Raw genomic sequence first — 22,213 nt, forward strand, 5'->3', positions numbered from 1 at the left:
CTATTGAGGTGGTCTACCCAGCTGTCCTTTTGGCACATGGGAGACCTATGAGCCTCCTCAACGCTATGGTGGGTTGTTTGCAGCATGGACTGTGGGAGTTGGCCTCGGACTTCGTTGATATTTCAGAGGCAGAGTCTAAGGGTCACAAGACTTTCAAAACTCCCAATCCCAAGGTGCCAATGCCATATACCTATCTGATAGCTTGGTACGTGCTTCACTGTCCTCCTTTGATGAGTGCAGCTTCTCCCCCGGAAGACTCATTCATCCCATTTGTGCAACGACTAGAGTCTGCAAAATGGGAAGGGGGGTACATGGTTAAAATTCGCCAAATTTTGGCGCGAGACACCCACTTCCATATCTTCGGAGCCGAATATCAGGACGTAGCGGGTTCTAATGGATTCACTCAGCTGAGTGGGGGTGTTTTCCACTGGCTTCTCTCTATCAGGCCAGGCTACTTGATTTTCTGGCAGGGCGTCAACTGTTTCATCGAGCCCTACCAACCCTATAGGTTTGCTCGTCAATTTGGGTATGATCAGTTATACGTCGGGAACCCTTGTCCTCAACTCTCAGTTATAGGCAATTTGTATGAAGGAGCCAGGGCTTGGTACTATTTTGTAGCAGGTTGTACCAGAGCCATCTTCAGACTTCCCCATAAAACACCCAACTCCTACACTTCCATAAGCTTCTGTAACTGGTATTTCGCCGCTTCCCAGACTCCCAATTATAACTTAAATACATCTTGCCTGAAAGACATCAGGCATATGTATGCTTCAAGAAAGGGGTCGAAGACATCTCGCTTGAGAAGGATCGACGAGTTCCTATCCATTGAAAACCAGCCTGGTGGGTAGGAAGAGGAACAGACAGCTGAGCCTGCTCCAAGGGAAGAGCAACGAGTGGTTGATCCTCCCACAACAAGAGCAGCGGGAAAAAGAAAACTTTCTGCAGATGAAGCCAGTAAGTATGATAAGCAGATCCGTCGGAAACTGCTGGTTGATTCTCCCCCCAAAGGCCAACCAAAATCCAAGTTGATGGCTGATGCCATCAAAGCTGCTGAAGATGAAGAACAACAGGAATCCTCTGTTGCAGGCCTGCCACGTAAAACTGGGCTTCGTTCTCATGGCCCAGCCCTATCGAGTGACGCTTCTTCTTATCATCCCCCCCAAGATGAAGAGGATGAGTTAATGGCTGCAGATGCAGAATCTGCTCCGGTGATGGACCTTCCTAAGTCTCCTGCATTAGAACCAGGGGGTCTTGAAGAGAATCCATCCCCTTCTCCTTCAGCCTTAATGTCACAAGCTGGTGATTTAATTCCTAGTCCTATAACGGGACTTATGAATAAACCAGCTGCTGGAACAGATCTTCTGAAACCTTCAGCGGCTCAGGATGATGAGGAGAGAGTTGATTATGAAGGCTCATCGATTGGTGGTGCAGCTGACGAAGATAGAGACGATGAGGATGCTGACGTTGGCAACATGCCGGATGATGGTGAAGATGATGAAGAGCATGACTCCATAGATGACATCACTACTTTTGATGATGCTCCCAAGGTCCCATCCGACAAAGCATCTGGTTATACTCCTTTTTATCTCACCGGTAAGCTTTGTTTGTTTCGACTTCTTCCACATGCTTTTTCCGTGTTCCGACCATTTTTCCGTGCAGGTTCACCTACTCCTGGGACTACTTCTGCTGCTCCTTTAGAGCAAGCACCTGCGCCGGCACCGACTCCTTTGCCAGAGCAACATTTACCTGGCTCATCTACGGCAACTGTTTCACCGGCTACAGTTGTGACTCCTCCTTTGGAACAACAGCTCGTGCCGGTGTCAGCTCCTGCGCAAGAGCAGCCTCTACCTGCCTCATCTACTGTAGCCGTTTCGCCTACTGCATTACTGAAGATCTCACTTACTTCAACAGAGGCACGGCCAACCACATCTCAGGCAAGGGCGATGATGGCTTTGACCTCAAGCCCCTCACAATTGAATGTTTCTACCGCTTCTGCAGCTTCAGCGCCAGGATCCCCTGCACCAATTTCGATGGCTAGAGGGGCGTCTTCGGCTGTGGTTTCCAGTCTCGCTGACACACCTGAATTTCTTCAGATCTCTCTGGTGTATCTAAATAGCCTCGCGAAGACGGTGGTTGAATACATGGTGAATGGCCGGGGAACTTTAAATTCCTTTCGACCTCTTCTGGAGGCAGGCCTGAACGGAGTTAGGAGTGTGGGAAACACTCAGTGGTTCGAGCGCTGTTCAGAAATTATTCTTCGTTTTGAAGAGCAATTATAGCGTTTCGAGACATTGGGCCACAAAGAGCTTCAGCCGCAAATTATGTCCACTTTGGCTGGTCTTCAGGTCGCCGAAGTAGCTCGCCGAGAAGCGATAGAACGGGACTTAGCTGAGAAGGAGCGTCAGATCGCGGAGCTTCGTGAGCGTAACATTCGGAAGCGAGAAGAGTTAGAACGCTCAACTGCTCCTATGAATTCGCTTCGGGACAGACTTGTTGAAGCTGAAGCCGAAGTCCTACGATTGAAGGCTGAACTCTCCCGTGAAGAAAACATTGTCAATATCCTCAGTACCTAGAATGCAAACGGTACTTTGGAATATCATTCACAGGCCCAAGCCCTAGTACAGGCCAAGAATGAAGCGGCGGCCATCACCATACCCAGTGAGGATGAACTCCGGGCGAAGGCTGAAGCCATGGTGCGAGCTACTCACGAGGAGGAGTTAGCTAAAGTTAAGGCTCAACTTATATCTTTTGATCTAATGCGTGAGTGAATAGGGTTTTTGTAATGTTCTTTTGACAAGAACAAGTTTGTCTTGTATCACTTTCTTTTGGTTATTGAATAAAAAGTGATATTAACTTCTCATTGTTTCTTGCATTTATCATGTTTTGATTTTGAATACAAGTCACGAGAAATGCCTGAGATGTATTCATGACTTAGAATACATCTCCACGATGATTTTGGTGCAGAAAACTCTCTTTATTATCATTTAAAACAACTCTAGAAAGTTTCCAACTGCTGAGGATAAAAATTTTATTATTTTCCAGTAATGGGGATGACCGATAGAATTCTTCCTGTGTTATTTTTGCTTTGAACAATGAAAGAAGTCTATAAATGCCAGAGGTGTAGTTTCAACTTGGCAGGGGGAATATTGCGATCAGGGCAATTTTGAGGATTTATCGCTCTATTGATGAGAATCGATAAGTTGACTTTGTCAGAGGTGTGATTTTAACGTGACATGAGAAATATTATGATCGGAGCAATTTTGAAGACTTATCGTTCTATTGACGAGAATCGATAAGTTGATTTTGTCAGAGGTGTAATTTTAACGTGACAGCTAAAATATTACGATCAGGGCAATTTTGAGGACTTATCGTTCTATTGACGAGAATCGATAAGTTGATTTTGTCAGAGGTGTAATTTTTGATGAGAATTTAGATTCTGCTAATGAGATATAGAGGCTTTGACTAACTCTCTGTTAAGAGGGCTCGTGACTTTGAGGGATAAGTGTTGTGTTTGATGACACAAATGTAGATTCTGACTTATCGTTCTATTGACGAGAATCGATAAGTTAATTTTGTCAGAGGTGTAATTTTAACGTGACAGCTGAAATATTACGATCAGGGCAATTTTGAGGACTTATCGTTCTATTGACGAGAATCGATAAGTTGATTTTGGGGTGCAGTATTAGCCTGATGAGAATTTAGATTCTGCTAATGAGATATAGAGGCTTTGACTAACTCTCTGTTAAGAGGGCTCGTGACTTTGAGGGATAAGTGTTGTGTTTGATGACACAAATGTAGATTCTTCATTTAGAAGAAGTATAACGCCGAAGTGACCTTTGCGTTTGGGGTTCAGAACGCGAGGTTCAAGCCTTCATAACGCTGGTCTGAGCCTTGCGCTTGGGATTTAGAACGCGGTTGTGAACTTCGCATTTCGAAGATGGTTGGGATTCACTCTTAGAATCCCGTGCCATCTAAACAGCTTGACGGCTATTATAAATAGACCTGAGTGGTCACGTCAAGAGTCATTTGACTCTCTACAATTTCGGCTATTTCCAAGAACGAGAACTCTAGTTTGATTTTGGTGAGATTTCGACGAACTCCTCGTTCAAAATAGTTTCCTCCGATCAACTGCATCAATGGTGCCTTGGAGAACGAGCTCAAACTCTAAGAAAGTCGCTGGAGTGACCTCCGAGATGCCGTCTGCTGAGGACGCCGGCGGTGTCCTTGTCCATGCGGGAACTTTGCCGTCGACATCGCCGCCACAGGGGCCTCCCTGTCATGGTGAGTGCTGACCGAAATAACTTGCCTTGGCAAGTTCTTTGACAACCCTAGATGGGTTCTTGATAACGAGGAAGATGACTCGTTTTAGCTCAATGAAAACGCGGGGTTGGGATCCCATATGGGTCTCGACCCTCGCGTTCAAATTTTTCAACACGAGATTGACTCTCGCGTTTGAGACTTCTGACGCGAGGTTCGACCTTCGCGTTGGAGACTTTGACAGGAGACTTTAACCCTTTGTGTTTCAGACTCTGTCTTTATGTTGATAGTTCGCTTCTAGCCGCTAACCTCTGCTTTTGATTGTACAGTGCTTCTCCCAAACGTGCCGCTTTCACAAGAGCATCATTTTGGATATATCGGTGGACCTAACACGAATGAACCGTTCAGTCTTCAGAGCAGGATTCCATTGTGTACTTTCCCTGATTCGGAAAGAGCGAAAATGATTAAATTCCCTCAATGCTCTACTCTCAGGGTTCTGATAACCGATTTAGACTTGGAGACCCCTGTTGGTCATGCCTAGTTTCCTAAACCAGCATTCATATTTGGAGATCGCATACCAGTCGATGGTCATCTCACATATGTGGAAGATTCAAAACTACTACGGAGAGTTGATAGTCGCCTTTTATTCCTTCCCAACATGAAGAGGATGTACCCGCTCTCCTACTTTTTGAATGTGAGTTGCCGCCGGGGTTTGGCCTTCGACATAGTCAAGGAGAAGGAGAACGTGTCGCTTGGATTTGGTCGGCAAGCTCGTACACAAATTGGGGGACAACTCAAGGGGTTAAGACCTGATTTGTTTGAGAAGAAGGAGCTGGTTTCGGAGATGTCACGTCCAGCGAACATCTTTATTCACCAATTCCTTGCAATTCAGGGCGAATTCTCTACCCAGACGTTCAGATCCCCTGGATGGGTCTGTTCTGGAGAAGGAGGTTGGTGGACCCGTATGGTTGACTTTGTTCTGAAGGAGTTTAAGGAATCGCTCGCTCAATCGGGTCTCACAATTCCTGTATTAGCTGTTCGACGGGGAGTTGTGCAAAGTTTCCACAATTTCTTCGCTATGTTGGAGAAATATAACCCGGACAGCTGCACATTTTTCACACCTGCAGGAGAGTTAGGTTTTGCTCTTCATGAGATGCAGGTAGTGTCGGGGCTGCTGCTTGGAAAAACGCCCTACGAGGAGTTTATCCCCACCACCGAGGAGCTTTCCTTACTGAAGGTGGCGCACCCGGAAATTTATGCTACTTTCTGGGAATTGATGTGCCACTTCCATATATGTGCCCAAGTCTTTGGGATGCGTGGAGGGGGCATTATTCATACCACATGGGTGGATTACCTCTTTCAAAATTTAAACCGGAAAGATGTAGCCGTTGTTTGTTGGAAATTTGCAGTAAAAAGACAATGAAAGAAAATTTGACTTGTATTTCTCTCAAAATCAATTACAATTTGGATTCCGATTACAAAAGAGAGGAGAATGAATTTGATTCTCCCCTTTGTTTAAAACTGGGTTCTTCTTGGTAGCGATGGAGTGCCTCCTTCGATTGATTATGTCGAACTTGCTCTCCGTTGACGATCCGCACGCCTTGATTCACTGGAACATAGTCTTCTCCTCACGATTCGACGCTGTGGAGAACTTGCGTGGCAAGTTTGAAAATAACTCTTAACGAGTTGATAACTCTGAACGAGTTTGACCTCTTGAAAAAGGGTTGATTTGAACTGAAAGTCGGTTATAAGCCAAGGGAATGCTCCTGTTGCCAATCTTGAAGATGATCTCTGTTGGAGAATGATCCGATCTCCAAGAAATTCCCCCTTTTTGCTGCCAAGTCTTAGATCCCAAAAGCCCTTGACCGAATCTCCCTCTGTTGATGAGATAAAATCCGATCAGAAGCTAGCCGAAGATCTCTTCTTTGCTCCCCCCCCCCAAAAAAGAAGGATCTGCACTCAGTTGAGTTTCCCACTATTTATAGGGGATTAAGGGTGGTAACTACCCCCTTAATCCGCTCCTAAGTGGGGCGGAAATCCCTCAGAACGTGGGATAAACGGTTTTGAGGCCGTTCAACTTGTGTTTGAACAAGTAAAACGCCTAAATTGGCGTTCTGGACCTTAACTCTGCGTCTTAGAGATGAGACGCAGAGTTAAATCTCTGCTAGAGATTGGAAACGCACAGGACGCACGCGCTCTGTAAATTGGAGATGCACAGTTGGGACGCAGAGATGAATTCTGCGTTTTGACATCTGAGACGCAGAGGTGAACTCTGCGTTTTGGCATCTGAGACGCAGAGGTGAACTCTGTGTTTTGGAATCTGAGACGCAGAGGTGAACTCTGCGTTTTGGCATCTGAGACGCAGAGGTGAACTCTGCGTTTTGGACCTGAAACGCAGAGTTGGGTTCTGCATGAACTCTGCGTTTTGGACCTGGAACACAGAGTTAGGTTCTGCATGAACTCTGCGTTTCGAGTTTGGAACACAGCTACGGCCTCTGCGTTTTGAATCTGGAACGCGGGCACGACCTCTGCGTTTTGAGTTTAGAACGCAGGCACGACCTCTGCGCTTTGAATCTTGGATGCAGAGGTGAGCCTTAGGTGGGCTCGGCGAGCTTCAGCCTAAGTCCAATGTTCTGACGAAGTCCGGTCTTGCAGACGGACTTTGGAACATAATTTGCTACGAAGAACAGGTCATAACTTTCAAACCTTAAGTCAGAATTGGACAAATTATATATAAAAATCGGCTATCTCGACGAGACGGGGCCATCCGAACCAAGCCAAATGCTTTGGTTCGCTTCCTCCGTTTCGCCAAATTCCTTACGGTTTGAGAGATATCTGCATTCTAATATGAAGAGACCGTCAATTTGTAGTCTCTTTTGCTAGAGCGTTGCAAAGATCATCACCTTGTAACCTTCATCTTGGCTCCTTGAAAATATGAGAGTCGTCGGATTGTAACTCCCGATGTTGATTGTGAATGCTGTTGAATTAGAGCTTTCATCAGTCGTCGTGAAGGTCGTCAGATTGTAGCCTTCTACGTGAAAGTCCTCAAATTGTAGCCTTCTGGAAGTCGTCAGATTGTAACTTCCATCATCAGTGTTTGATGGGGGATCAACTATCTATTGTGATTTTTAGACAGCCTACAGAACCCCCTCCAAAGTTTTCGAAAGTTTGCGGTTGACTGGGATGAATTTTCGGAATATTTTGGATCTCAACTCTGATCTTGGAGATGTTGATTTCTTGTCACAAAGGAGTTGTTCTCTGTACTCGCTTCAAAGACAGCTTGGTTGAAGAGATTTTCCACGCAGGACCTGTGTGAAGGTATGCGCCATAATCCTGCTTCTGGAATGTGGGGGTGGACCCTGCATTTTGATCTTGAGATGCGGGTTTCACCCTTGCATGTTGAATTTGGAACACGGGTGTGACCTCGACGTTCAGTTTTTGCATCGCGGGTCTGATCTCAACGTTTTGACTTAAGACATGGAAGTGGCTTCCGTGCATTTTTGACTAAGTCTTTGAGACTTGTCTTTTACGCATCTGTTTTAAGTCTCGACTCACATCCATTAAGTTGATGGGCCTGCAAACGTGCGTAGGATTTTTGGCAAACCCTCAGCCATCAACGGATTTGATAAGCCTTTACCGACTACCGTTTGAGTCGGGCTAGCATCTGGATTGTCTAAGTCCGTTCCACATGTAACGTTGTGCTAAGAGAATGAACTCTCTTAGACTTGATGCTATGATTTTGAATACATAGACTTTGTCATTTTGACGGGAAAAGACTAACCGGCAACGCGTGTTAGGCGTAGACTTATCTCTTATTAGGGATCGAGATAAAGTCCCCCATGCGTGTGAGGCATGGATTTTGATGTCCTTTTCACGGTAAAAGACTAACCGGCAACGTGTGTTAGACATTGACTTATCCCTACTTAGGATTCAGGATAAAATTCCCCATGCGTGTAAGGCATGGATTTTGGTGCTACGATATTGAATACGTAGGCTTTTGCTATTATTACGGGAATAGGCTACCCGGCAACATGTGTTAGACATTGACTTATCCTTACTTAGGATTCAGGATAAAATTCCCCATGCGTGTAAGGCATGGATTTTGGCGTTATTAATAACGACCTGCTACGATATTGAATACGTAGGCTTTGCTATTATTGCGGGAATAGGCTACCCGGCAGCATGTGTTAGATGCAGACTTATCTCTAATTAGGGATCGAGATAAAGTCCCCCATGCGTGAAGGCATGGATTTTTGGTGTCATTTCTTCCTGTGTAGCTTGAAACACCGAAAGAATTAACAAGTTCATTGGGGGGTTGACTGTTAGAGGTGTTATGTTAACATAACAGTATTTTATGGACCTATCGCTCTATTGAAGAGAGTCGATAAGTTGATTTGGTCGTCAGAGGTGTGGTGTTAACTTGACGAGTTTGTGGACCTATCGCTCCATTGAAGAGAGTCGATAAGCGGATTTTGTCAGAGGTGTAGTGTTAACGTGACAAGAAAGATATTGCTATGGAAGCAATTTTGAGAACTTATCGCTCAATTGGAGAGAGTCGATAAGTTGATTTGGTCGTCAGAGGTGTGGTGTTAACTTGACGAGTTTGTGGACCTATCGCTCTATTGAAGAGAGTCGATAAGTGGATTTTATCAGAGGTGTGATGTTAACGTGACAAGAAGAATTTGCGATCGGGGTAATTTTGAGGACTTATTGCTCTTATTGACGAGAGTCGATAAGTAGATTTTGTCAGAGGTGTATTGTTAACGTGATAAGAATTTGTGTTGCGATTGGAGCAACTTTGGGGACTTATCATCCTATTGACGAGGATTAATAAGTGGGTTTTGTCAGAGGTGTATTGTTAACGTGATAAGAATTTGTGTTGCGATTGGAGCAACTTTGGGGACTTATCATCCTATTGATGAGGATTAATAAGTGGGTTTTATCAGAGGTGTATTGTTAACGTGACAAGAATTTGTGTTGCGATTGGAGCAACTTTAGGGACTTATCATCCTATTGACGATGATTAATAAGTGGGTTTTGTCAAAGGTGTATTGTTAACGTGATAAGAATTTGTGTTGCGATTGGAGCAACTTTGGGGACTTATCATCCTATTGACGAGGATTAATAAGTGGGTTTTGTCAGAGGTGTATTGTTAACGTGACAAGAATTGTGTTGCCGATTAACTGAATGCATACTCTGTGGGGATGATGATCGTCAGAAGTGTAATGTTAACTCGACGATGTGAAAGATTCGTTACTCTTAATCCAGTGGATTCCAAGTAACCAACCCCCAGTCTTGATGAAGACTTAGCAGGGGAATAAAAAAGAGGTAGACAAGGCACATCACCTAGTGAGGCACTATCCATGAAGTCGGAGGATTGATAAGTGGGTTTTGTCAGAGGTGTAGTGTTAACGTGACAAGATTTGTGTTGCGATTGGAGCAACTTTGGGGACTTATCATCCTATTGACGAGGATTGATAAGTGGGTTTTGTCAGAGGTGTATTGTTAACGTGACAAGATTTGTGTTGCGATTGGAGCAACTTTGGGGACTTATCATCCTATTGACGAGGATTGATAAGTGGGTTTCGTCAGAGGTGTATTGTTAACGTGACAAGATTTGTGTTGCGATTGGAGTAACTTTGGGGACTTATCATCCTATTGACGAGGATTAATAAGTGGGTTTTGTCAGAAGTGTATTGTTAACGTGATAAGAATTTGTGTTGCGATTGGAGCAACTTTGGGGACTTATCATCCTATTGACGAGGATTGATAAGTGGGTTTTGTCAGAGGTGTATTGTTAACGTGACAAGAATTTATGTTGCGATTGGAGCAACTTTGGGGACTTATCATCCTATTGACGAGGATTGATAAGTGGGTTTTGTCAGAGGTGTATTGTTAACGTGACAAGATTTGTGTTGCGATTGGAGCAACTTTGGGGATTTATCATCCTATTGACGAGGATTGATAAGTGCGTTTCGTCAGAGGTGTATTGTTAACGTGACAAGATTTGTGTTGCGATTGGAGTAACTTTGGGGACTTATCATCCTATTGACGAGGATTGATAAGTGGGTTTTGTCAGAGGTGTATTGTTAACGTGACAAATTAGGAGTGATGCAAACTGAATGCATACTCTGTGGGGATTATGATCGTCAGAAGTGTAATGTTAACTCGACGATGTGAAAGATTCGTTTTTCTTAATCGAGTGGATTCCAAGTAATCAATCCCCAGTCTTGATTAAGACTTAGCAGAGGCATAAAAAGAGGTAGACAAGGCATATCACCTAGTGGGGCGCTATCCATGAAGTCGGAATAGAGTCACATCACCAGGTAGGCCATTATCCGATGAGTTTGACTATCAGAGGTAACTGTTAACATGATAGTTTTATGGTCCTGCCATCCTATTAAAGAGGATTGGCAAGTTGAGGGACTATCAGAGGTAACTGTTAACATGATAGTTTTGTGGTAGATTTTGTGGTTGACAGAGGTATTTTATTGAACATGACCACTTAGAAAATTTATTATTCATAATCCAATGGACTACAAATAAACCAACCCCCAGTCTTGAATAAGTGCATGGGAAAAAAAGAGTAGACATAGCACATCGCCTAGTGAGCCATTATCTAATGAGTTTGACTATCAGATGTAACTGTTAACGTGATAGTTATTGGAGACCCGACATCCTACTAAAAAGGATTAGCTTCAGTAGCCGTAGTATCTTCCCCCTTCTGACTGAGGGGATTGTGCTTTGTCTGATTGCTCAGGAGAAGGTCAGGCTTGGTCCAATTGCTCAGGTTGATCCTGCCTACTTTGTTCTTCAGCTTTGATCTTGGCAATAATCTTTTGAGCCTGTTCTCCTTGAGAGATTAGTTGTCTCCAAGAACGACATTCTGCAACTCCGATTCGGGATAGGAGGTCGGTCTGCAAGTTGTGTCGACAGGTCTCTACTAAAGTAGACTGTGTCATACCTGACGAACACCGGAGAGCCATGGTTCGGAACCTTTTGACGAAGGCTTTGACGGACTCCCTCTTCTTCTGCTTGGTGGCGAGAAGGGTATGAATGGAGACTTCTGTATCCTCTTCAAAGAATCTTGATAGGAAGAGTCTCTCTAGATCTGTCCACTTTTGGATACATCCTACGGGAAGTTTCCTGAACCATTCAAAGGCAACTCCCTTGAGGGTGCCAATGAACAATCGAGCCAGTATGGCATCGTTTGATATTACATTTCCAGTCTGTGATTTGAAATGATAAATATGTTGGTTCGGTGATCCCGTACCATCAAAAGTTTGTAGCGTCGGGACCTCGAACTTTGGAGGATAAGGAGCTGCATCCCATTCGGTAGGATAGGGCCTGATAACTCCCTCATCTTGGAGCTCGCTTCTGTTAGCAATGGCTTTGAGGCGGGTTTCCAATTCTTTCATTTTGGCAGACTGAAGATTCTGCTCGTTCTCAGTCTCTCTTCCTTCATCAGAGGAAGATTCTAGGTTGTGGGCTTCTTGGTCAGAAGCCGCATCATCAACCACTTTTCCCTTCCCTTTGATTGGGTGAGGTCGGGATGAAGACGCTTTTCCTCTCCGGGAAGATTCTTGCCTAAGCAGCGAATCTGTCTCCTGAGATTTGGCCTTGTCTGCGACGATTTGAGTCAACATGGCCATGAGTTCATTGATGGCCTCCTGCTGTGATTTGAGCATGGCCTCCTGCTCATCAATCCTCTTTGAAAGATCTTCAGAATGTTCTGTCATGTGGGCGAAGCTCTCATGCCCAACGAAAGAGCTTGATGATTGGGAGTCCGCAATGGCTGAGTGTTCGTCATCGGAATTAGTTCCTCTGGCTAAACTCTGATAGTTGACAGGGGGAATGGCTCCTGTTTGCGTCCGAGTGCGTTGGTAGACTCCTTCAAACTCGTTAGTGATTTTTCTGACGCTTGGAGAATGATCTATCTCTGACTCGTCAGAACTAAGGGTTGATGATCTCCCTCTACCAACCATGTTAGAAGTGACTCCAAGGTATTCATCCTCTAAAGTCTTCTTCCTGTGAGGATGTCGTCGATTATTGAGCAAAACGACATTCGTCGGTCGGTTGAACATCGACAGCAATTCCCGCAAGTCAGAGACTTGGGATGAACCTCTCACGGAGCGTGAGGGTAAAGATGGAACCCCCTGTCCGTTAAAGGATGGGACTGGTTCTTGGTAAACATGAATTTTAAATCCATGTTGATCATTTTGAACACGACGAATCACATCGTGTTCCAAAGAAGGAACACGAGGGTCGTGTTTAGCTTGATTAACGCAAGACCAAAGTCTGCGTTTTGCTAGTGAAACGCGGTCCTGCGATCTGCGTTCGGATTCTGAAACGCACTCCTGAGAGTTGCGTTCAGTTTGTGAAACACACTCATGAGAGTTGTGTTTTGGTTCTGGGATGCACTCTTGAGAGTTGCGTTCAGGTTCTGGAACGCACTCTTGAGAGTTGCGTTCAGCCAGATCAACGCAGGTTTGATGTCTGCGTTTAAATGTTGGAACGCACTCCTGAGAGTTGCGTTTTAGTTCTGGGATGCACTCTTGAGAGTTGCGTTCAGCCAGATCAACGTAGTTTTGAGGTCTGCGGTTTGATGTTAGAACGCGCCTCTGAAAGCTGTGTTCTATCTGGGAAACACACACCTGAGGGTTGCGTTTAGCTTGGCTTATGCAGAGCTCATGTTGACGCTCACAAACGCGGAGTTCGCGTTGATTGGAGAATCGGCTTTTTTGGCGTTGTGCCGAAGTCGAGTCTTCTCCTTTAGAGAGGGGACTGTATGAACAGTGCAACCCCCATCGGAGATAGTCTTTAGATGAGTTGGTTACAACTGGAGCTTTAGTCTCCTCGGAAACTTTGTGGATCTTGCGCATAACCTTGGGGCTAAGGGATCCGGAGGAAAGGGCCTCCTCGTACTTGGCTTGATCAAACTCGATGATCAGAGTTTCAATGGTCGTTCCAGTGAGATGAACGTCGGATTGCACCACCACTTCTTCGTCAGAGAAGCTAGTCCCCAGCGGAGTCGCCATCTTTTGTTTGTTGGAAATTTGCAGTAAAAAGATAATGAAAGAAAATTTGACTTGTATTTCTCTCAAAATCAATTACAATTTGGATTCCGATTATAAAAGAGAGGAGAATGAATTTGATTCTCCCCTTTGTTTAAAACTGGGTTCTTCTTAGTAGCGATGGAGTACCTCCTTCGATTGATTGTATCGAACTTGCTCTCCGTTGACGATCCGCACGCCTTGATTCACTGGAACATAGTCTTCTCCTCACGATTCAACGCTGTGGAGAACTTGCGTGGCAAGTTTGAAAATAACTCTTAACGAGTTGATAACTCTGAACGAGTTTGACCTCTTGAAAAAGAGTTGATTTGAACCGAAAGCCGGTTATAAGCCAAGGGAATGCTCCTGTTGCCAATCTTGAAGATGATCTCTGTTGGAGAATGATCCGATCTCCAAGAAATTCCCCCTTTTTGCTGCCAAGTCTTAGATCCCAAAAGCCCTTGACCGAATCTCCCTCTGTTGATGAGATAAAATCCGATCAGAAGCTAGCCGAAGATCTCTTCTTTCCCCCCCAAAAAAAAGAAGGATCTGAACTCAGTTGAGTTTCCCACTATTTATAAGGAATTAAGGGTGGTAACTACCCCCTTAATCCGCTCCTAAGTAGGGCGGAAATCCCTCAGAACGTGGGATAAACGGTTTTGAGGCCGTTCAACTTGTGTTTGAACAAGTCAAACGCCTAAATTAGTGTTCTGGACCTTAACTCTGCGTCTTAGAGAGGAGACGCAGAGTTAAATCTCTGCTAGAGATTGGAAACGCACAGGCCGCACGCGCTCTGTAAATTGGAGACGCACAGTTGGGACGCAGAGATGAATTCTGCGTTTTGACATCTGAGACGCAGAGGTGAACTCTGCGTTTTGGCATCTGAGACGCAGAGGTGAACTCTGCGTTTTGGACCTGGAACGCAGAGTTGGGTTCTGCATGAACTCTGCGTTTTGGACCTGGAACGCAGAGTTAGGTTCTGCATGAACTCTGCATTTCGAGTTTGGGACACAGCTACGGCCTCTGCGTTTTGAATCTGGAACGCGGGCACGACCTCTGCGTTTTGAGTTTAGAACGCGGGCACGACCTCTGCATTTTGAATCTTGGATGCAGAGGTGAGCCTTAGGTGGGCTCGGCGAGCTTCAGGCTAAGTCCAATGTTCTGACGAAGTCCGGTCTTGCAGACGGACTTCGAAACATAATTTGCTACGAAGAACAGGTCATAACTTTCAAACCGTAAGTCGGAATTGGACGAATTATATATGAAAATCGGCTATCTCGACGAGACGGGGCCATCCGAACCAAGCCAAAGGTTTTGGTTCGCTTCCTCCATTTCGCCAAATTCCTTACGGTTTGAGAGATATCTGCATTCTAATATGAAGAGACCGTCAATTTGTAGTCTCTTTTGCTAGAGCGTTGCAAAGATCGTCACATTGTAACCTTCGTCTTGGCTCCTTGAAAATATGAGAGTCGTCAGATTGTAACTCCCGATGTTGATTGTGAATACTGTTGAATTAGAGCTTTCATCAGTCGTCGTGAAGGTCGTCAGATTGTAGCCTTCTACGTGAAAGTCCTCAAATTATAGCCTTCTGGAAGTCATCTATGCATACCACGTGGGCAGACTACCTCTTTCAGAATTTAAACCGGAAAGATGTAGCCGTATCTCGGGTTGCTGTGATCTCTCGTAAGGATGCCAAAGCTCGAATTACAGCTTCCAGTGCTACCTATAAGACAGAGCATGCCGAGGATGATTTTGAAGCTGATGCCGAGTTTGAAAGTTTTCACTACCAAGCCATAGTTCCTATCTCTGACACGACTCTACTTGCAGGCTTCTTCATGATTTGGTTGAAGCGGTGTGTGGTACCGTCAAGACCAATAGAGACAATATTAGCTGAGGTTGTGTACCCAGCTGTTTTGCTAGCAGGGAGACCTGTGAGTCTCCTTACTGCTATGGTTGGCTGTATTCAGAACGGCCTGAGGGTGTTGACTTCAGAACTTCTTAGTGCTTCGGGGATCAAAGCTACTAAGAAGAAGGCTAGGAAATCTCCTCAACCACGAGTACCAGTGCCGTATACATATTTAGTGGCCTGGTTCGTGTTGCATTGCCCTTCGTTGATGACGGGAGTATACGAGGGTGAGGATGCTTATACTCCCTTCGTACAGAGATTGGAGTCGGCCACGTGGACTAGTTCTTATATAGTCAGGGCTCGACAACTTCTATCCCGGGAAGATAATTACAGGGTTTTCTGCTGCGCTCCTAATTTTGACGGAGCTGATGTGGAGGATGCCCGCTTCATGGACTTGCTTTTTGAGGGCTCGTCCTCTTTGGAAGAGGGCACATTTAGCTGGCTTCTTATGATCAGGTTGGGCTACCTGGTCTACCGATTGAGGGAGAAGTGCATAATCGAACCTTACATGCCTTCTCGGTTCGCCAGACAGTTTGGATAAGACCAACTCTATGTTGGCAATCCTAACCCAGCATTAGCTCAGATTGGGAATTTGTATGAAGGAGCTCGTGCATGGTACTTCTTCTCCGCCGGGGGAACCCATGCGCAATTCACCTTACCCAACTCACCACCTGGCTGCTCTACTATTATGGATTTCCGCCAGTGGTTTGCATGCGCAATTCACCTTACCCAACTCACCACCTGGCTGCTCTACTATTATGGATTTCCGCCAGTGGTTTGTTGAAGTTTCTCAGGTCCCGGGATATGATATTTATACCTCATGTATAAACGAGATTCGGGAATTGTATCGTTCAAGGAGTGGTTCTACGAGTACTCGTCTGCCAGGGATGGAAGAGTACTTATCTTGTGAATAGGAAGCGACCGGAGCCGTTAAAGCTCCTAGGGACTTGTCGACTATAGAACCTTCTGAGGAAGAGGTTCCTATAGGGATCAAAGAGGGAAGACCAATTTCTGATTCTCCCGAAGAAAAGATAACTGAGGGGATTCCTGCAGAAGAGCCTGTTCCTAAACCTCGTTCTTTAAGATCGGGTAAGAGGGCTCTTTCTGCTGCTGAGCAAGGCGAATACGACAGGAGAATTCGTAAGCGAATACCTGTCATGGCCAAAAATTCCAAAAAGGCCAAGTTAATGGGGGATGCGATGAAATCTGCGCCTTTTGAACATTTCACTGATAGAGAGGACGACGTGCCCCAATCAACCCCTTCTATTCCTGAGGATGCTAGAGCTGGAGAGGTATCACCCATTGAGGGTTCTGAATCCGCTCCTCTTTCTCTTTTGCGAGACGAAAGTGCATGTAAGGGCCCTTCTTCCGAAGTTGCTCCATCATCTGTTCAGGATGATCACACAGGTCCAATCTATCCAACCATTCCTCCTCCACGCTCGAGGGCTCTGAAGAAATCAATTGAAGAACTGGAACGTTGGATGCAGACAATTGTTAATATTGTCAGTGTTGAAGGAGCTTCTTTTGAAGATTGTGAACCCATCCTGACCCAATGCTTGGACGATATCAAGAATAAAGGGGATGCATTATTGACTGAGCACTGTCAGGGAGGAATCGCTCTCTTGAAGGTAGAATTAGCAACTTTCAGGGAGCTACAGCGCACCAATTTAGATGCTGAAGTGGAGCCGGCTCTTTCCTTGGCGATAATCTCCAGAGCACATCACCCAGGGACCCTGCGCAAGGACTTGTTTGACAAAAAGGCCCGCATATCAGCTTTAAGGAAGCGACACTCTGCAACATATGCTAAAATCAAAGGTGTTGCTTCTGATATCCGCGGTATCGAAGAGACTATCGCTCGATTAGAGGCCGAGTTGGACCAGAAGAAAGCCCAATTGGCCCACTATAAGGATGTCAGAAAAGAACTTGAGCATCAAAGTGGCCAAATTTATACAGACTTTTGTCGTACACTCCATGCGGCTGAGCGGATTCGCAAAGACATTGTCACTGTCGCTCCTGTTGAAGCAGAACTCAGAAAGGAGATTGAAGAACAAGTCCGAGCGGCTCACCAGAAGAAACTTTCTGCCTTCAAGTCGAGGCTAAAATCTCTCAAGTTAATAAGGCCTGATGTTTAGATATCATCCTATTCTTGACTAAGGAGTTTTGTATCATTTTCACTTTGTTTGTCATCATTTTGTGTTTAGATTAATGATTTTGAATGAAAATGATATCATTTTTCCTTTTATCGTCTCTTTCGCTGAAACCTGATTCAAGATAATGGAAAATAGAGCTAATGCTATCAAAATTCCCTTTATTATTTATTTAGAATAATTCCATCAAATTACAATCGTCAGAGGTGTAGTGTTAACATGACGATATACAAGATAGAACTACACTATAAATAGGCAACCCCCAGCCTGATTTAGTTGGGGTTCGGGGGGCTACATGATTTACGGAAAGTATCTCTTTAGAAACTTCCCATTAATCGGCATCATGAGCCTATCTCCTTCTTGGTTGATAAGGCGATATGCTCCATTCGAATAGACTGATTCTATTACGAAGGGCCCTTCCCATTTGGGATTGAACTTCCCCTTGGTTTTGTGAGTCATTACCATGGGTCGTCTGTTGGCCAACACTAAATCGCCCTTCTTGAAAACTCGTTCCTTAACTTTTTTGTTGTAGGCTTTAGAGATACGGGCTTGATATAACTCGATCTGTTGCTGAGCTTGAAGTCGTTTGTCGTCTAAGGCTTCAAGTTCTTGCAGACGTCGTTGATGTTTTTCTTCTTCTGTTAGCCCGGTTGTAATAGCAACTCTCAGAGAAGGGATCTGAATTTCCAATGGCAATACAGCCTCGCAGCCGTATACCAAAGAGAAAGGTGTGGCTCTTGTAGAAGTCCTTACCGTCGTGCGGTAAGCCCACAGACATTCACCGAGTCTTTCATACAATCGCGCCGGCTTTTGGAAACAAACTTTTTGAGAAGCTTCACTATGGTTTTGTTAAAAGCTTCTGCAAGACCATTTGCTGGTGGATAATATGCCGTAGATGCAACACTTTGGATTCTAAATTTGTCACAAAATCTTCGAAACCCAAAGCTAACGAATTGTGTCCCGTTGTCGTGAACTATTCGTCTCAGGACTCCAAAACGGTAGACGACATGATGCTTGATGAACTTGATTACATTTGAAGTCTTGACTTCTTTCAACGGGATTGCCTCCGCCCATTTGGAGAAATAGTCGGTTACGGCTAAAATGAACCGGTGTCCTTTGGACGTCGGAGGGGAAATCGGTCCGACAATATCCATACCCCACATTTCGAATGGCCAAGTCGCCGATGTGGGGTGTAAGTTCCCTGGTGCTTGGTGGATGAAATCTCCATGAATTTGGCACGCATGACAACGTTTAGCGTAGTCAGCTGCGTCTGAAAACATCTTCGGCCAATAATAGCCGATTCGTCGGAGGCGATCTCCTAATTTAGCTCCGGGTTGATGAGCTCCGCACATTCCGTCATGAGCTTCCTTAAGGGCCTCTTTTGCTTCCTTCCGAGAGAGACATCGAAGCAAAATTCCGTCATGTGATTTGAGGTATAGGGTTTGAGAGACTGCATCATAATAGAATTGGAGGGCCTTTCGTTTGATAGTGGCCGCTTCCTTAGGGTCATCTGGCAGAATTCCATATACGGCATAGTCAATGTAAGGGAATCGCCAATCCCTAGATTTGACCTCCATAAATGTCGTACAGACTTCTCCCGACTTCTCCCGACATCGTCTCGTCTGGGTTTTCCTCCATAGGGATCTTGGAAGAGCATAATTTTCGTCCCGCGACTGGAATCGTTATTTCAGCTCCCGGTGGCAATGCTAATGAAGTTGCCAAAGAGGCTAGAGCATCTGCATAAGCATTCTGAGCTCGCGGTACATATTCGATAAAGAATCCTTCGAACTTTTGAGCTTGCTTTAGCACTGCGAAGTAATATGGGATAAAATCCTCATGACGTACTTCGTATTCTCCTCGGACTTGATTAACGATGAGCTGAGAGTCACCGTAAGCCTCAAGGTGCTGAACATTAAGTTTTTCAGCAAATTGCATTCCTAATAGCAGAGCATTATACTCGGCTACATTGTTGGTGCAAGGTTCGATTAAGGAGAATCCTCTTGGGAATACGTGGCCGTTCGGAGAGATTAGCACTACTCCTACTCCCGCGGTAACTGCTCCATGAGGGTTTGCTCTGGATGCACCGTCGAAGAATAACTTCCACACTTGCGTAGCTTCTTGAGTAACACAAGTTTCGGCGACTTCGTCAGGTAATTCTTCATACAACTTAGACGTTCCTGACACTAGATGATCGGCTAAGAAGTCTGCCAATGCTTGACCCTTGACTGCCTTTTGCGGCATGAACTGCATGTCGTATTGTGATAAGAGAATGGCCCATTTTGCAAGCCGGCAATTTAGAGATGATGGTTTCATCATCAGAACTCTCAAAGGATTCACCTTAGAGATGATGTGAATTGTTTGTCCAACTAGGTAATGTCGCATCTTTTGAATTGCGAATACCAAGGCGAGACATTCTTTTTCGACCGGATTATACCGGTGTTCGGCTCCCATCATAGTCCTGCTCAGGTAATAGATGGCTTGTTCTTGACCTTGATCATTGTTCTGAGCTAACAAAGCACCAAGAGAATGATCCATGGCCCTCACATATAACAGGAATGGTTTTCCTGATATTGGGGCCACGAGAACTGGCGGTTGAGTTAAATATCTTTTAATCTCTTCGAATGCTCTTTGACACTCTGCATCCAAAACAAAGGATATTCCTTTCTTCATGAGTTTAGAGAAAGGTTGGCAGCGTCCTGATAGATTCGATATGAATCTTCGAATGTAGGCCAGTCTGCCTTGCAAACCTCTGAGCTCTTTGAGATTCTTCGGAGGTGGCATGTCTTGGATGGCACGCACTTTCTCTGGATCAAGAGAGATTTCCTTGGAAGTAATGATAAATCCCAAGAATTTTCCACTTGAAACTCCGAGAAATGATTTTGTCGGATTCATCTTCAGCTGATGTGTTCGTATGATCTCGAACATTGTCTTCAGATCTGCAAGGTGATCATCTTTACATTGGCTCTTTACTGCTATATCATCAACGTAGCATTCGATCTTCTTTCGTAGGTGTTCGTGAAATATCGTGTTCATTGCACGCTGATAAGTTGCACCTGCATTTTTCAGGCCGAAGGGCATCACTGTGTAACAATACACCCCCAGTGGTGTTCTAAAAGCAGTGTGTTTCTCGTCTTCCGGGTGCATCTTGATCTGATTGTATCCGGAGAATCCGTCCATAAAAGACATTCTCTCATATCCGCAGGTGTTGTCGATCATGACGTCAGTGATAGGAAGAGGAAACTCATCTTTTGGACAAGATGCGTTGAGATCGCAGAAATCAATGCATATCCGGACCTTACCGTTTTTCTTGGGCACTGGGACAATGTTGGCCACCCAGTCAGGGTGTTGTTCCTCCCTAACAAAACCCGAGTCTATAAGCTTTTTAACTTCTGACTCAATTGATTCCATGATCTCTGGAGGAAACCTGCGTTGTTGCTGTTTAACAGGTTTTGCATCCGGGTCGATGTTGAGACGGTGCGTGGCCACCTTCGGGTCAAGGCCAGGCATATCTTCATAATTCCAAGCGAATACATCTATATATTCTCGAATGAGAGATATAAGGTCCTCTCTCTCAGATGATGATAGGTTTTCGGCTATGAAGATGGGTTTAGGGTCATGTTCATCTCCCATGTTAACCTGGACCACTTTATCTTCAGTGGGTGGTTCGCGTTGTTCGAATCGCATATCCCACAAGATATTGAGACGTTTGATCCAAGGATCATTGGTTGATTCGATTAACCCTTCATCACCCCTTGCGTCTTCGTCTGGATGACTAGTTGAAACCATGTTCACAGTCAGGCTTTTAAAGAAAGGTCCAACACTGACGTCGGACTCGTATGAAGATGTTCCGGATGAATAGTCATGACGCAGGTAATTACTGATTTCGCTTTCCGAGGCAGGGGGAGGCGTAACGTAATCCACGCCTCTTCCGGTTTTTTGATAATAGTCCGGAGGTTTTCCTTCAGGAGTGAGAGACATTCGGATCGGGGTTCGTCTTCCTTTCCCGAAGTTCAAGCCATGTTTCTCATTAAAGTTATACCCCATTCGTTTCATTAAGTATATAGAATTGGGTTCATGGTAATGGAATTGGGGAACTCCGTCGTCTTCCTCTGAACTTCCTCGTTTGAGTTGTTCGGGTTTGACTTTACCAAAACAGATCGGCTTCTGCCCTTTCCTTTTGGATGGGACTTTAAAGAAAGCCTTCTGTGCGTCTTCCACTTCTTCATCTGAAGCGAAGGATGACTGGATTGGCAAGATGAGCGACACTTCTGTACACAGTAAGTGCCATGGGTTGGTACCTGCACTAGAATCATTCTCTATTTGTTCATTTTTAGGAGAGACATCAGACAAGTACGCTAAAATGAAATCTTCATTAATGCACCACTCGCCCTCACTCGGTACATTATTATTATTCTCACCCTGACCCACTACATCAAAGTTTAATTCCGCATGTATCCATGGTCGTCCTAGCAAAAGATTGTAAGACGTGTCCGCATCTATGATGTAGCATGCTACTTCAGACTTAAGATCTCCGATCTGGCATCTGAGCTTGATCTTTCCCAGAGGCCGGGTGCTGTTTGCATTAAACCCAAAGATAGTAGTCTGAGTGGTGTGCAGTCGGTGCATAGGAATCCCTAAGACCTGCATGACCCTGTAAGGCATGATGCTGAGTGCTGAGCCTGGGTCAACTTGAACACGACTGACTTCGGAAGATCCAATATACCCTGTGTAGTACAGTGGTCGGTCATGCTCGTGCTTGACTTGCATATCTTCCTGAGTGAATGATATGCATGGTAGACTTCTCGCTGCTTGTAGGCATTGCAGACAAGGTCGACCTTCAGAAGCTTCAG

General features: G+C 45.0%; 1 protein-coding gene across 1 annotated transcript; it reads left to right on the forward strand.

Annotated features, from left to right (window-relative positions):
- LOC109821541 lies at positions 1,182-2,279 on the forward strand. The gene has a single exon (XM_020387722.1). It carries the CDS (start codon positions 1,182-1,184, stop codon positions 2,277-2,279), a length of 1,098 nt encoding a protein of 365 aa, XP_020243311.1.

Source organism: Asparagus officinalis, chromosome 8, assembly GCF_001876935.1.
Source record: "Asparagus officinalis chromosome 8, Aspof.V1, whole genome shotgun sequence".
Taxonomy (NCBI): domain Eukaryota; kingdom Viridiplantae; phylum Streptophyta; class Magnoliopsida; order Asparagales; family Asparagaceae; genus Asparagus; species Asparagus officinalis.